The sequence below is a fragment of the Alligator sinensis genome, unplaced genomic scaffold (assembly GCF_000455745.1).
Source record: "Alligator sinensis unplaced genomic scaffold, ASM45574v1 scaffold422_1, whole genome shotgun sequence".
NCBI classification, from domain to species: Eukaryota; Metazoa; Chordata; order Crocodylia; family Alligatoridae; genus Alligator; species Alligator sinensis.
Window position 1 is genome coordinate 386,437 of NW_005842323.1, and position 15,790 is coordinate 402,226.

Sequence of the window (15,790 nt, forward strand, 5' to 3'; positions counted from 1 at the left end):
CCTCCATCCTTTCCCTATCTTCTGTATTCAAGTCACTCACTCCATTTGATAGCCTGTTCTGTGCACATCCTTTCATAGCATCTGTTGAATTGATCTCTTGCTCATGAAAGCTTATTCATCTCTGATTCAGTGAGTCTAAAAGGTGCTTCTCTATCCTGCCTTCTAAATGTATCTGGACCTGTTCAGGTTCACATCTGGGTGAGGAGATCCTTTTTCTTTATCACCAGTTTTGTCAATCCAGTTGTTCAAAAATTGCGGGCCAGGACTGTCCCCCTCCCATGTGACCAGGTAACATGCTACATTTTGTTGTTGGTGCGGTTTTTTTAAGTGGGTTTTTTTTAAATTTGTTTTCTAGTTTTGGATTCTTGGGGATTCACATTATCAAGAAATTATTCCATAATGAAGGAAACCTGGAAATGTACTTTTAAACATTATGAAACCTGTAATTCTCAATCATCATATGATTCCAGGAGTCAATAAGTAATTGGACTCATAAAGTCAGTTTGGTGGCAATGACAAACTGTCCAGTAAGCTGGAATCATTTATTCAGCATTACCACATGTTGCCTGCACTATCTTCATTGTCAGTAGCTAGAGTGATCAAGAATTTTCCATTGAAATGATTTTGATTAAAAATGGCTTTTTGCCAAAAGAGATATTTCTGCTTAAAATATCTGCTTTAATGGAAAAGTGGGTTTTTTAAAAAAAAATAAAAACAGGAATTTTGAAAAAAAATTCAATATTTTTTTCAATATTTTTTTAAAAATTTGAATTAGACTGTGGGGTAAAGGTAGGAAAAAGTTCCTACAAACCATATTGCCCTATGTGTGCGAGAGTTCACGTACAAATTCTGTGTTCCCAAATTTACCTTGTAGGTCAGACCCCATAAGACTGGCCTTCCAATGAAGACACATTTTGCTCCTAGTGCTAGTGCCTTTAATACATCACTTCCCGTCCGTATTCCACCATCTAAATAAACTTCCATTTTGTCTTGCACCATGTCCACAACTTCAACCAAAGCATCAATCTGCAAAGAAGTAAACATGTTCACATTGAGCTCAAACTGAATTAAGAAAGACAGAGGAAGAGAAGGAGGAATTACACAGATAGACAAACATGTATAACACTTTAGTAACTGAATATACTGTCAAACCAATATTTATCAGCATACCTCATAACACAAAATGTTAGAAGTGTAGCAAGCAAGTTCTACATCCTGGGCAGCAGTGGTGGCTGGAGTGGGAGAAATGGTGGTCAGGTTTGCTGCCATGGCTTCTACTATTCTTGTACCCCCTTAAAATCAGCACTCAAAACAAGTGTCCCTGTCAACACCCATAGTTAGCTACTGCAAAATGTGCCACTAATAAAGTACTAAATTAAAAAGAAGATCCCACTTGCACCTAGTTAAGCCGATTTTCAAGTGCAAATGAATGTACAGTCACATGGTGTGAAATATTTTCAATAAATTTCAAGATTTAAAAGAAAAATCATTTAATTTGCAAATAAAAAATAATAAAAGATTGAAACAGTGTGAAAAATTCAGTAATAAAAAATGGGGCAGCAGCTGATGTAAATCCAGGTATCCCAGGTAGCAGAGTAGCTGTGAGATCACAGAACCCAGGTTGGGGTTCAACAGCCACCCAGGAAGTATTCAGGCATTTAGGCTGTGCTGTGCTCCATGATGCCAAGAGCCAAGGTAACTCAGACACATCTACAGAAACTGCGGTTCCTGCCATGTAAACACACCCACCATCTGCAGGCACACATGCCAGGACACCACAGTTGCCTATATCAATTTCTGCACGCTGTCACCTATGCAGGCATATATATGTATACATAAGACACTTACAGTGGCAGGTCCTCCATCTAGTTGCCTTCCACCGTGATTTGACACAATAATGCCCTGAACTCCGTGTCTCACAGCCAAATCCGCATCTTCTTTGGTCAAAATTCCTTTGACAATGATGGGCAAGCGAGTCAAGCTCTTCAGCCAATAGATGTCATTCCAGTTTATAGAAGGATCTATGAAGTTAGGGGGCAGTCCATACTCAGTACATATGTTTTCCTGCAGCCATGGGACAGAGGGAAGGAACTTACGTTATGGACTGCAATAATGTAACACACCCTCACATTCTTTTCTTATCAGGGAGGATGTTAATAAGCTTTGATAACTATTCCATTAACTGGTTTTGTAAAGTGTATATCACTAGGAACAATACTTCTTGTCACAACCCAATTAAGTAGTGCCCATGTCACAAGCAAGTAATACCATTCAAAACAGTTTTAGTCTGCACTAGGTTAACTAAGGGTTAACTAACAAGATGATAGTAACAGTTTTTTTTACTGCACATGTCAAAAAGAGATTTATAACTGCGACACTAACTAGAAATAAAACTTAGCCTTCTGTGCTTTACATAAATCATTATAATTGGTCAAAGAAAACAGGGAGTAACCCTGTCATAACACCCTAGTGAAGACCGCTAGATAATTGGCGATTCTAATTAAATTTATGGCGTGGCGAAAACCAATTGGCTATTACACAAACAAAACCTTTTTTCACTTCCGTGAAGTCGGAGACCTCCGCGCACACACCTTGGAGACCTCTGAACGTATGCGTCAGAGTAACTGACAAATTAATCACTTGTCAGTTTCCCGCGTCTTGACCCAATCTCAGACGTAAATCAACAACCTGCCGGTCCGACCTTTTCTGCCCGACCACCGAATTCTTATGCAGACCGACCTACGAACCCTAAGCTATAACTAACCAAATATCTCTGACCTCCGTTATTCACCACCTTGACGGCGTGAGTAAATAGTCTTGCTTTGCAACCAATAAACGTCTGCCTAATTAATTCCACTCCATGCGTCACAAATACCCGCCTGCCGGCTTCTAAGGTCCCGACTCCTTGCTGCAGTGCACGGCAGCGACACTTCTGACAGGGAGTAGTTCTGGAAATAAGAATCTCTGGAAATCAGGTTGAGGTTTCACAGCCATAGTGTTGGCAGGAGGGGCTGCCAGGATATGACAGAGCTAAAGAGGGCGTGTCCTTTGTAGAGCAGGTTTTCAAAGCCATCATTTTTTCTCTGTACAAGGCTGCTTGTCCTTGCTAGACTGGATTATGGACTATCCTGGTCAAGGGAGGTCAAGCAAATGCAACCTTACTATTTGTTACATTTAAGTACAAAAGGTGATCGTAATAGAGACCAAAGAGGGAAGGGAAGGCTGCTACACACATCCTGGAATCAACTCTGGTTTGTTTAGTCTTCTTTACTTACAATGGACCGTCACCTCTGCCTTTCAGCCCAAACAGGTGTTTTTCTACCTGGATGCAAGGTTAAAGTGCCTTGACACATCATGTAACATTGCTAGGGCTGCAAATGTGCTACAAATGGGAAGTGGGGGATATTTGCTGAACTATTATCGTTCATATTCAGAGTAGGATTTTAAAACAAAGCAAAAAAAGCTTTCCAGAAGACCAGTGGAAGGGAAATATCTGACCCAGGAACTGAGCCAAATTTGCAAAGGCATTTCAGCACCAAACCCCCATTACTATCAATGAGAGATGCCAAAACATTTTTATGAATTTGACCCTATCTTCCTGCCAATTTTCAGTCTTCTCCTACAAGATAGTTGTTAGAAGAATGATTTAAAAGACAGCACAATTCTCATGCTATTCAGCTGTGAATGAGAAAACCCCCAGTGGAACATGGCCGTTTTGTGATGGTGAGGCCAGAAGTCTGAGCAGCCCAAGCACTACTGGAGCAAGCACAGAGCTGGAGGGTGGCGCACACTGGCTGGTACATACAGAGGCCTTTAGGCTTATTCATGCACAAAAAATACATTCCTTTAATTAAGTTTGTATGGTACCTTTTTGCCTGTATAATGGCAACTCTGCCAGGGCTTTGTTGGCATAAATGTTTCAGTAAAAATCTCATAGCCTGTCAGTGAAACAAATGTAACTATGATATTTCTGAGTTTAGGCCATTCCTAAGCTTGATAAACAGTGAGAGTTAACCCAAAAAGTTAGGTGGTTAGCTGTATTAATATGAAGTCAAGCACAAAGTAGGGCATCTTAGAGACTAATTGGTTCAGAGAGGCATGCACTTTCATACACTATGCATTTGAGGAAGTTTGCTGTTGCCAACAAAAACTCATGGTCTCTGAACCAGTCCCTGAACCAGTTAGTCTCTAAGGTGTCATCCTGTTCTACCTTCTGCCCCAGAAGGTAGCAACCACTGCCCTAGCTATGTGGTTATATTCTGTAATCTAGGGGTATCTACATATGTAACCTCTCTTTCTCACATACACATAATATATTTCTATCTCTGTTAAAAGTGATCAGGTAACTTTACAGACTTCAAAGTTTCCTTCAAAGTTCTTCACTTTCATGTGCGGAGGGAGCTGGAAGTTGTTGTGGATGTCAGCTCGTCTCTTGCCAGTGTAGGGCAGATCAGCAGTAAGCACTAGGCCTTGGAAACCCAGGGCCTCCACCCGTTGTACCAGCTGTTCTGTGAGTGCCCTGTTGCGGTGGATGTAGAGCTGGAACCAACGGAAGCCCCTGGGTGCAGCCGCAGCGATCTCCTCCACAGCGCAGGTGGAATACGTGCTGGTTATATAGCAGGTGTTCATGGCTGCAGCCGCTATAAAAGATGTTTACAAAACTCAGCATGATGTACCATGGGTCTGTACACAGGTGTAATTATAAAACACCAGCTAATGTCTCAGCATCTTTCATACTCCTATAAAGGTATGTATGGATTGGTATTTTTAGTATAAGACACTAAGGTATTCTACCATCTGGTTAATATGAATCAAACACTATAAATGTCAAAATTCAACCATAAGAAGTGTCATGCTTGGTCAGACCAACAGTCCATCTAGCCCAGTTACTTGTCTCTAACAGTGGATGCTTTAGAGGAAGAGTAAATGAACAGGGTATATCTAGAGTGATTTGTCCTCTTTCATACCTCCCTGGCATCTACCATTATTGGTTCAGAGGTGACAGAGGATAGATCCTTGACTGCTGTATTTAATATCTGTTAATAGATCTATCATCCATGAATTTGTCTAGTCCATTTTTTAACTTGGCTGTAGTATCTACCCTTACAGACTCCTGTGGTGATAAGTTCCACAAATGAACTATGCACTTCCTCTTGTTAGTTTTAAACCTGTTTCCTGATAATTTGAGCAGGTCCCACTTAGTTCTAATAATCTAGGACTTGATGAATAACAGTTCTGTAATGAGTCATTTTGAGGAGGAGGAGTCAGTCCTGCTAACAAAGCCCAGCTGTGGGACATTTGGGTAAGGAGGGTCCCACTGAGAGCATTAAAAGCTTTCAGAAGAGTAAGCAAAAAGAAGAAGAAGCAAGCTGTGAAAATAATAGCTTGATGCACGGAGGAACCAGGCTGCTGTGCTGGTGCCAGAGCAAAAGCATTCCACTCCTAGGGCACATCCACACATGCAGGCACATGCACTTGTAGCAGCTCAAATAGGAGCAGCACAAATTTGAGCCAGGGATTTTTGCCTCAGGGCATGTGCCCGGATATGCACTTTGGCATGGGGCAAGTTGTGCCAGTTGAGGCAAAATAACCCTGCCGAGCTCCTCCCAGATCTGCAGCCAGGGGGGGAGAGAGGCTGGGGACAGCACCTGTGCTGGCCCCAGCAGTATAAAAAACCTGTGCTGCACCCCTGCCAGACCCGGCTGGGGTGCCCCCACTCTGCCATCTGGGCAGCTATCGCTCAGAAGATGTGCTCCTTGCAGTGGCCCACTTTGAACTGTCAAAGCGTGTCCTTTTGGCCCCAAATGGCCAAGAGGTCAGCCATCTTGTCTGCCCTTCAGGCTCCTCTGCACGGGTCTCACCACTTGTCTCACCTGCAGAGATTCTGGTGTTCCTTGTTTATGAATTGCAAATTCTGTGATAAGAAACCCAAATTCTCTCATTAAAATACCCCAAATAGTATCCTTCCGCTATTAAAATGAAACACCACTATATAGAGAGAGGGCAATGTTTTATTAATATATTTGGGCAATGTTGTTCAATGTTTTATTGATATATTTACAAATATAAAGCAATTTGGGGGGATTGGGGGAGTTTGTGGGTGGCTGTAGGATTTGTGAGGGTGAGGTTTGTGGGGTATGGGGCTTGTGTGGGGGTTTGTGACTGGGTATGTGGGTGAGGGGTTTGTGGGCGTGGCTTGGGGTGTGGGTGTTGTGGGTAGATTGTGGAGGGACTGTGGGTGTGTGGGGGCTGTGTGGGTAGCGATGCTCAGGAGGGGTGGGTCCCCTGTCCCCCCATAGGGTGCAGCCCCCCCTGCACAGCACACAGACCCCCCACCCCACAGGGCCCACAGCTTCCTCCCACAGGGTCACAGCTCCCCCCACAGGACCCATACAACCTCTTTCCATAGCTGTTTAGTCTTCTTTACTTACAATGGACCGTCACCTCTGCCTTTCAGCCCAAACAGGTGTTTTTCTACCTGGATGCAAGGTTAAAGTGCCTTGACACATCATGTAACATTGCTAGGGCTGCAAATGTGCTACAAATGGGAAGTGGGGGATATTTGCTGAACTATTATCGTTCATATTCAGAGTAGGATTTTAAAACAAAGCAAAAAAAGCTTTCCAGAAGACCAGTGGAAGGGAAATATCTGACCCAGGAACTGAGCCAAATTTGCAAAGGCATTTCAGCACCAAACCCCCATTACTATCAATGAGAGATGCCAAAACATTTTTATGAATTTGACCCTATCTTCCTGCCAATTTTCAGTCTTCTCCTACAAGATAGTTGTTAGAAGAATGATTTAAAAGACAGCACAATTCTCATGCTATTCAGCTGTGAATGAGAAAACCCCCAGTGGAACATGGCCGTTTTGTGATGGTGAGGCCAGAAGTCTGAGCAGCCCAAGCACTACTGGAGCAAGCACAGAGCTGGAGGGTGGCGCACACTGGCTGGTACATACAGAGGCCTTTAGGCTTATTCATGCACAAAAAATACATTCCTTTAATTAAGTTTGTATGGTACCTTTTTGCCTGTATAATGGCAACTCTGCCAGGGCTTTGTTGGCATAAATGTTTCAGTAAAAATCTCATAGCCTGTCAGTGAAACAAATGTAACTATGATATTTCTGAGTTTAGGCCATTCCTAAGCTTGATAAACAGTGAGAGTTAACCCAAAAAGTTAGGTGGTTAGCTGTATTAATATGAAGTCAAGCACAAAGTAGGGCATCTTAGAGACTAATTGGTTCAGAGAGGCATGCACTTTCATACACTATGCATTTGAGGAAGTTTGCTGTTGCCAACAAAAACTCATGGTCTCTGAACCAGTCCCTGAACCAGTTAGTCTCTAAGGTGTCATCCTGTTCTACCTTCTGCCCCAGAAGGTAGCAACCACTGCCCTAGCTATGTGGTTATATTCTGTAATCTAGGGGTATCTACATATGTAACCTCTCTTTCTCACATACACATAATATATTTCTATCTCTGTTAAAAGTGATCAGGTAACTTTACAGACTTCAAAGTTTCCTTCAAAGTTCTTCACTTTCATGTGCGGAGGGAGCTGGAAGTTGTTGTGGATGTCAGCTCGTCTCTTGCCAGTGTAGGGCAGATCAGCAGTAAGCACTAGGCCTTGGAAACCCAGGGCCTCCACCCGTTGTACCAGCTGTTCTGTGAGTGCCCTGTTGCGGTGGATGTAGAGCTGGAACCAACGGAAGCCCCTGGGTGCAGCCGCAGCGATCTCCTCCACAGCGCAGGTGGAATACGTGCTGGTTATATAGCAGGTGTTCATGGCTGCAGCCGCTATAAAAGATGTTTACAAAACTCAGCATGATGTACCATGGGTCTGTACACAGGTGTAATTATAAAACACCAGCTAATGTCTCAGCATCTTTCATACTCCTATAAAGGTATGTATGGATTGGTATTTTTAGTATAAGACACTAAGGTATTCTACCATCTGGTTAATATGAATCAAACACTATAAATGTCAAAATTCAACCATAAGAAGTGTCATGCTTGGTCAGACCAACAGTCCATCTAGCCCAGTTACTTGTCTCTAACAGTGGATGCTTTAGAGGAAGAGTAAATGAACAGGGTATATCTAGAGTGATTTGTCCTCTTTCATACCTCCCTGGCATCTACCATTATTGGTTCAGAGGTGACAGAGGATAGATCCTTGACTGCTGTATTTAATATCTGTTAATAGATCTATCATCCATGAATTTGTCTAGTCCATTTTTTAACTTGGCTGTAGTATCTACCCTTACAGACTCCTGTGGTGATAAGTTCCACAAATGAACTATGCACTTCCTCTTGTTAGTTTTAAACCTGTTTCCTGATAATTTGAGCAGGTCCCACTTAGTTCTAATAATCTAGGACTTGATGAATAACAGTTCTGTAATGAGTCATTTTGAGGAGGAGGAGTCAGTCCTGCTAACAAAGCCCAGCTGTGGGACATTTGGGTAAGGAGGGTCCCACTGAGAGCATTAAAAGCTTTCAGAAGAGTAAGCAAAAAGAAGAAGAAGCAAGCTGTGAAAATAATAGCTTGATGCACGGAGGAACCAGGCTGCTGTGCTGGTGCCAGAGCAAAAGCATTCCACTCCTAGGGCACATCCACACATGCAGGCACATGCACTTGTAGCAGCTCAAATAGGAGCAGCACAAATTTGAGCCAGGGATTTTTGCCTCAGGGCATGTGCCCGGATATGCACTTTGGCATGGGGCAAGTTGTGCCAGTTGAGGCAAAATAACCCTGCCGAGCTCCTCCCAGATCTGCAGCCAGGGGGGGAGAGAGGCTGGGGACAGCACCTGTGCTGGCCCCAGCAGTATAAAAAACCTGTGCTGCACCCCTGCCAGACCCGGCTGGGGTGCCCCCACTCTGCCATCTGGGCAGCTATCGCTCAGAAGATGTGCTCCTTGCAGTGGCCCACTTTGAACTGTCAAAGCGTGTCCTTTTGGCCCCAAATGGCCAAGAGGTCAGCCATCTTGTCTGCCCTTCAGGCTCCTCTGCACGGGTCTCACCACTTGTCTCACCTGCAGAGATTCTGGTGTTCCTTGTTTATGAATTGCAAATTCTGTGATAAGAAACCCAAATTCTCTCATTAAAATACCCCAAATAGTATCCTTCCGCTATTAAAATGAAACACCACTATATAGAGAGAGGGCAATGTTTTATTAATATATTTGGGCAATGTTGTTCAATGTTTTATTGATATATTTACAAATATAAAGCAATTTGGGGGGATTGGGGGAGTTTGTGGGTGGCTGTAGGATTTGTGAGGGTGAGGTTTGTGGGGTATGGGGCTTGTGTGGGGGTTTGTGACTGGGTATGTGGGTGAGGGGTTTGTGGGCGTGGCTTGGGGGGGGGGTGGTGTGGGGAGATTGTGGGGGGGGCGTGGCTTGGGGTGTGGGTGTTGTGGGTAGATTGTGGAGGGACTGTGGGTGTGTGGGGGCTGTGTGGGTAGCGATGCTCAGGAGGGGTGGGTCCCCTGTCCCCCCATAGGGTGCAGCCCCCCCTGCACAGCACACAGACCCCCCACCCCACAGGGCCCACAGCTTCCTCCCACAGGGTCACAGCTCCCCCCACAGGACACATAAAACCTCTTTCCATAGCACACGTGCCCCCACAGGGCCCACATGCCCCTCCCACAGGGCCTCATGCACCCCCTGCTGGGTCTCAGCCTCCCCACAGGGCCCACAGCTCATTCTTGCAGCAGCAGTGGCCATGGGGTGCTCAGGGCGCGCTGCAGCCAGAGCCCCCAGCAGTGTGGTGCAGCCTCGATCACCTTAGAGCAGGAGAGGAGTGAGAAAGAAGGGAGCTGGTAAAAGGAAAACCAGGGAGAGGGGCAGGTGGAGAGATTTAAAGAGGACAGGGTAGCAATTCGCAACCCTCAAGATGGGGGAGGGGGACTCTCTCCCAGTCCCCTGTCTGTACCTGGGGAACCAAGTGCAGCCTTTACTGCCACAGCACTTCCTTTGGGGATTCACATACCAGGTTCCAGAGCCACCTGGTTCTATAGCTTCCCTCACTACCCCTGGGTGCATGTGAGAAGCAGTGGGATAAGCCAGGCTGAAAATGTCAGCTTTGTGTCTGTGCACCCACAGCAAACCACTATGCTCAGAGCAGCCAGCACAGGGGCTGTGGAAGGGTGGAGCATGCAGCTTGCTCCTTCTCTGGCACCCATGGTCACCAGAGACTTAAACCTGGCTTTTCACAATGGATGAAGAGTATCTTAATGGACTATGTTGAACATTAACTCAGATGTGGAAATAACTGTTAGTGAAATGTTGGACACATTGTCAAGATGCTCAAGAAAGTTACATTTTGTTTTATAGATCTGAATAACAGATGTACATTTAACATTAATGACTTATTATTTTCCTAGTTAGTTGTGTTTTTGTACTTAATATATAATATAGAAAATCAGTTCACATTCCAATAGAGTTATATTTGTTTTTGCTTTCATCTGAAATGGAATAGTATAGCTATAGGTGCATAGTATATTAGTACAGCTTCTAGTTTCTTTTAATTGGAGGAAAAAGTATTGTGTTAGATGCAATGATGCAAACTATTATCAGCCCCCTTTTCAAAATCCTAGCTCTGCCCATGATCCAGTCTCACAGCATTTGGAAATTGACTTTCAAAGATGGCACACTGGTCTTCATGTTCACTGCAAAGGCCAGACAGGGTAAGTGTTTCCACACCCTACCCCTCCTCTAGATCATACACACAGCTGAGTATCAAATTGGTCCCTGGAACAAGTCGCAGCAGCTCAGTTGCAAGTCCCCAAAAGGCTATTCTGGTTGCCAGTAATAACTGAAACACTGTGGCCAATTCTGGCTTCCAAGCTGCTTGTGCCACCAGAACACTCAGGAATGGGCTCAGAGGGTGAGAAAAGAATTTGCCCCATAAACATTTCCATGCATAAAATACCATGACAGTGGATTGAGGTTTCCCTTAGGTTTTTAATTCATCTTCCTTTGGTTTATAGTAATGAATTTGTGGCCTACCTCTGGCTGTGCTTTTCTCTCCATCTGGCCAAGCCAGCTGATGGAAGCCGGTGGGAGCAATCCCTACAGGGAAGCTGATTTCAGTCCCTAGAAGTGTTGTCTTTGTGTCTATAACAGACATATCACGTAGCATGCGTGGCCGAAAACGGATTCTGTCAGAAAGCAAAGATGATATACCTGTCAATAGGGTTGCAGCCCCCTGGCTTTACTGGTTCTAATGTCACCTGGAAGAAGGTTGTGATACAGTCATTTGACCCAAGAAGAATAATCTAGGGGCAGTGGTCCTTGGAGAACTCCATATGAGAACTTCATCCCTCCCTAGCAGCTTGTCTTCACTGCCCAGTCCAACCATCCTTACAGCCTCTACCACCTACCTCCAAGCCTCACCCCACTTGGTCTTGTACCACCCATCATCTCTCCCCTAAATCCCACTTAGATGCCCCACTCCTGCTACTTGCTGTTCCACCCTACCTTTCTGCCCCCATATAACCCAGCCTAAAGCTACTCTGTTCCCCCTTACCAGCCTGCAATCTGCCCACTGCTATTACCCATGCACTCTGTCCCCAAATTCCAGAATGCTCACACTCATGCTCCATGTTGTCCAGCTCATACTCCCAATCACCCCACACCTTATTACATCTACTCACACCACATGATACTCATACCACATGGCATGGTGTTTGTTTCACTCCCATGCTGTGCACTATTCCTTTGTGTCACTTCTAGCCTACACTACCTGCCCTCACCTGCTGGGTGCCATCTCAGTGATGGGTACAATCAGTTATACGGAAAGGTGCATTTGCTTTGGGTCATGCTAGAGAGGACAGGTGCTGCTAGGTACTGGAAAAGTATAACGTTTTGGCCCAAAGAAGAAGCCTGCCTTATACCTTTTATATGCCAAGATATTGTCTTCTCGGGTGCAACACTCATCTGCTCCAGCTGCAAAAAAATCCCAAGTGGTCTTGGGTAGGTACTGCTTAGCATAATCTTCAAAGTCCGACAGGCATACCATTGGCATTTCAGAGGAAAGCTACAGGGACTTAAAGGAGAAGGAAAATCCATCAAGCACAAAACAGAAACCATATTCCTGAACTCTCTCAGCATTCCTTTCTCTATCCACTTCAGTTTAATTTAATGTGAGGCTTGGATCAACAGCACTGTACTCCAGGGTTCCCTCTAAGCTGTGTGGTGTGTGTGGCCATGCAGGCACACCTGGCAGCACAGCTTGAGCATATCTGCGTGGCTGTGCATGCCACACAGCTTAGAGGGAATGCTGCTGTACTATTTGTCTCCAAAGGAGTTACAGCTCAATCTTATCCACAGAGACTGATCAAGGAAAGTTGCCTGCCCTGGAAAGTTGACTGCTATCCTCTATGATGTGAATCCAAGGGTCCCAACCCTGTTGCTGTTCCATCTGGCAGTCAGCACAAGCTGACATAATGAAATTTCCAATTTTCCTATTTCCATTTTTTTAAATAATAGGAAATTACATAAAATCTCCACGCTTAAATGTTAATGTCATGCAATCAAAAGTCAGAAAATGCCAGAATTGAGTTTTCCTATTAAATTAAAATGCACAGATAACTCTCAATCTGGCATTCTTGATTTGTTACCTTAATGTTCTTTAATGTATTTTTTCATGTCATCATACACATGTAAAAGGAAACATTTCACAGGCAACTTGAGCTACTTTCTTTGACGTTGGTCACAGCATCAAGTCCAGAGGGCTTAATTCTGTCTTCAGGTCTATCTGAATACAGCCCCTTCTCCCAGCTCTAATTAAAGATTAAAGGACTGCAAAAGAAGGAAGCATTTGGTATGTGATCTAATTATATGAATAGAATTAGAATATTTTCTAACCTTACCTACTGCTTTACCAGGCTGAGATTATTCAGTGTTAATGATTATTTCACATGACCTCAGGCCATTGATCTTCTGCCCTAGGGCTACAGACAACCTACTGATGTGGCCAGGAGTCAGAATGCAGCCTATGTTTTATAATCTCTCCACTTATGCCTTTTTTCTGCGTCAGTAACATCTGGCTAAAAGGAGCTTTCTAGGTTATGAGCTGCACTCCTCTGTTATCATAGGTAACCTTCTCACACAATCCTATTCATGAACTGATCAAACTCAATCAAACACTAAGCTAGGTTTGTCTGCCCCTATTACTGCACTGGAAGGCTGCTTCAGAACTTCACTGTTCTTTTGGTTTTCTCCAAGGACTCAGCCATCTGGAAGAACATTAAATAACTAAGTATGGGCCTATCCAGAGATAACATAAACACAGGGATATGTTACACATTACTACCAGAAGATGGCATTAGTTATTATAGCTAAAGGGAGAGAGTGAAGATGTGGCAGGAAAAGGACCCAACAAGAGCCCGAACAATGGCTTAAAAAACCCTATCCCTTTCTCCTACATGCTGCTGCTCATTCATTTCCCCATATGCCCCTCTACTCCTTCACCAAATGATACTCATTGATATGTACCACATTTGAATTTGGCTGAGAAAGTCCTGAAAGGGGCATGTACACCCCCTGGACTTGGACACCCTGTAGTCCAGAAGAAATGCATTGAATAGCTAGGTACAGTTTCTGGATATTCAGGTTCTTTGTTGAGAGCAAAGGAAGCTCATATATTTTCCAGGAATATTTATTTTAGTTTTGTAAAAGTTACCAGCCATTTGGTCTTAGCTCTCTGGGAACCTTGTAGCAAGTGAATGTACTTGGGAGGCAAATGTAAACAAAGAAAAGGAAAAAATCATAAAGCATTGGCACAGACCAAATTTTGATTGTTTAGTTTCAAGGATTCACACTGAATACTGGTTCTAACAATTATCCTAATCCAGCCAGGAAAGAGAAATAATACTGTACGCCACATGTGCCAAGTCAAAGTAGCAAAGCTGCTGAATGTTAAGTACATGCAGTCACAGGCTTTTGAGCAACCACAGGACCAAGAGTTATGCCCAGAAATGATTTACCAAATAATGATTATATGCTTGAAAGAAGTTGTCTGCTCACATGCAGTACACAAAGCACAAAAAGAGGCAAAATATGTTTAATAAAATGTCTATTAGTAATGATTTGGTTAGGCCTAGTTAAAACAGAGATTTTTTAGTTCAGATGAAAACACGACTTCTTGAAACTAGGAACAAATGCCATGCATACAATCTGTCAGGTATCCAGGTTGTAGCTGCATTGGTCTAGAGGAAAACGGAATGAGAACTCTTGGTAGAGGGATGCAATCTAATTTTTCTGAAAATGCTCAGGGCAGAATATTTCCATTGTTCCTTTTATATCAATGTAGTAGTAGGATGGGCATGTGTAATTGGGACCAGCATCTCATATCACCATGGGGTGGTCACTGGAGGGCAGATGCAGTCACCTGATGGCTGCATGTGATCCAGACACAGGAAAACACAAATGATGTACACAAAAGCACTCAACCCAGTTTCCAAAAGGGGATAGATAGATAAAGATAGTGCAGCAGTATAAATGTCCTGAACCTTATCTATACAACTGCATTGTTGATCCTGCAAGAACTACATCACTAAATATCAAGGTTTCTCATTTTTCTAGTGTGAACAAGGCCAAAGTCATCAAGCATAAATAACAAACCAAATTATTTCTTAGCAGAAGAAACAGGAAGCATGTATCATCCAGGCACAGACCTCACTCTTCTCTCACACACTGGCAAAACCAACTTACCTTGGGATCCAAGAATTAACAGCACCAGAAAAGATTGCAAAGTGGCTTGCAAACAGGATACAACAGAACTGCCACAGTTTTCTGGAGTGAATAAGTAATGCAGGGGATGAAAGTTCAGCCCTCCAGTAATCTTTGTACTGTTTGTACAAATTTGTTTTGCTGGTGGATCAGCAAAATGTCCTTCTGAAGAATGCAAACTGACTTAGCAAGCACTTCTGAGAATCACTGGCTGCATTTACACAAGATGCCTTAATGCACAGTAACCTTAGTTTACTGCGCAGTAAGTGCATGCATCTATACATGAACATACTCACTGGACAGTAAAATCCCTTAATCGTGCATAAATTTGCTACCTGCAAATCTAGATATCAAATTTCTGTGGAATTAGTTACTGAGCTGTAATGAATGTGTAGACTTGCTCCTGGGTCGGCCCTGCCACTAGGGGGCCAAGGTGCTGTGCCTGAAGGTGCTGTGGGCCATTGCCTCTGCTATGCAGCTGACAGTCCCATGCTGTGCCCCTGTGCTAGGCGTTGCAGGAAGCTGCCCAGGCCCGGAAGTACTGGGACAGCCGTGTGGGGACTCAGAGCCTGGTGTGGGATCCCAGATAGCATCCTCCTTGACCAGGCCCATGCCCACACCCGTGCCCATGCCTGTACCCTCCACTTGGGGCCCCAACTGGTCCAAGGAGGAGACTGGCAACATTGTTGTGCTGTGGGGCAAGATGGAGATGCAGCGCCAGTTTGAGTGGGGCAGGCACTATAATGCCCATATCTATGAGGCACTGTCAGGCTGGATACAGGAGTGTGGGCACAACTGGGCACGACAGCAATGCTGCATAAAGGTCAAGGCTTTGTGGGCACAGTGGGTCACCATGACTGTCTGGTAGTGACCGTAAGTCCATGCTCTTCATGCAGCAACTAGATGCCATCCTTGCGTCTCAGGACCCAAGATCCAGGACCCTGGTGTGCTGTCTACAGCAATATAGGCAGCCTGCCCAAGCCGCTGTCCCAGCCTGGCACCTCCAGTGATGTCACCAGAAGAGGGCCCCTTGGGTGTCCAGTGGCCCATTTTGCTAA

General features: G+C 44.3%; 1 protein-coding gene across 5 annotated transcripts in view; it reads right to left on the minus strand.

Moving 5' to 3' along the window:
• Nucleotides 1-14,840, minus strand: part of HAO2 (hydroxyacid oxidase 2) — a 68,260-nt gene extending 53,420 nt beyond the window's left edge. For 4 of the 5 annotated variants that reach the window (XM_025209988.1, XM_006028554.3, XM_025209992.1 and 1 more), the window contains exons 1-6: nucleotides 14,715-14,840; nucleotides 11,894-12,045; nucleotides 11,007-11,158; nucleotides 7,513-7,796; nucleotides 1,849-2,064; nucleotides 868-1,026 (exon numbers count right to left, since the gene is read on the minus strand). In XM_025209988.1, coding sequence (XP_025065773.1) covers nucleotides 868-1,026; nucleotides 1,849-2,064; nucleotides 7,513-7,796; nucleotides 11,007-11,158; nucleotides 11,894-12,024 — 942 coding nt within the window. In that variant the 5' untranslated portion in view covers nucleotides 12,025-12,045; nucleotides 14,715-14,840. Of the gene's footprint in view, nucleotides 1-867; nucleotides 1,027-1,848; nucleotides 2,065-7,512; nucleotides 7,797-11,006; nucleotides 11,159-11,893; nucleotides 12,046-12,619; nucleotides 12,801-14,714 lie in introns of all 5 variants that reach the window. The other variant, XM_025209990.1, reaches the window with a different exon arrangement.
• Nucleotides 14,841-15,790: the final 950 nt, after the last annotated feature.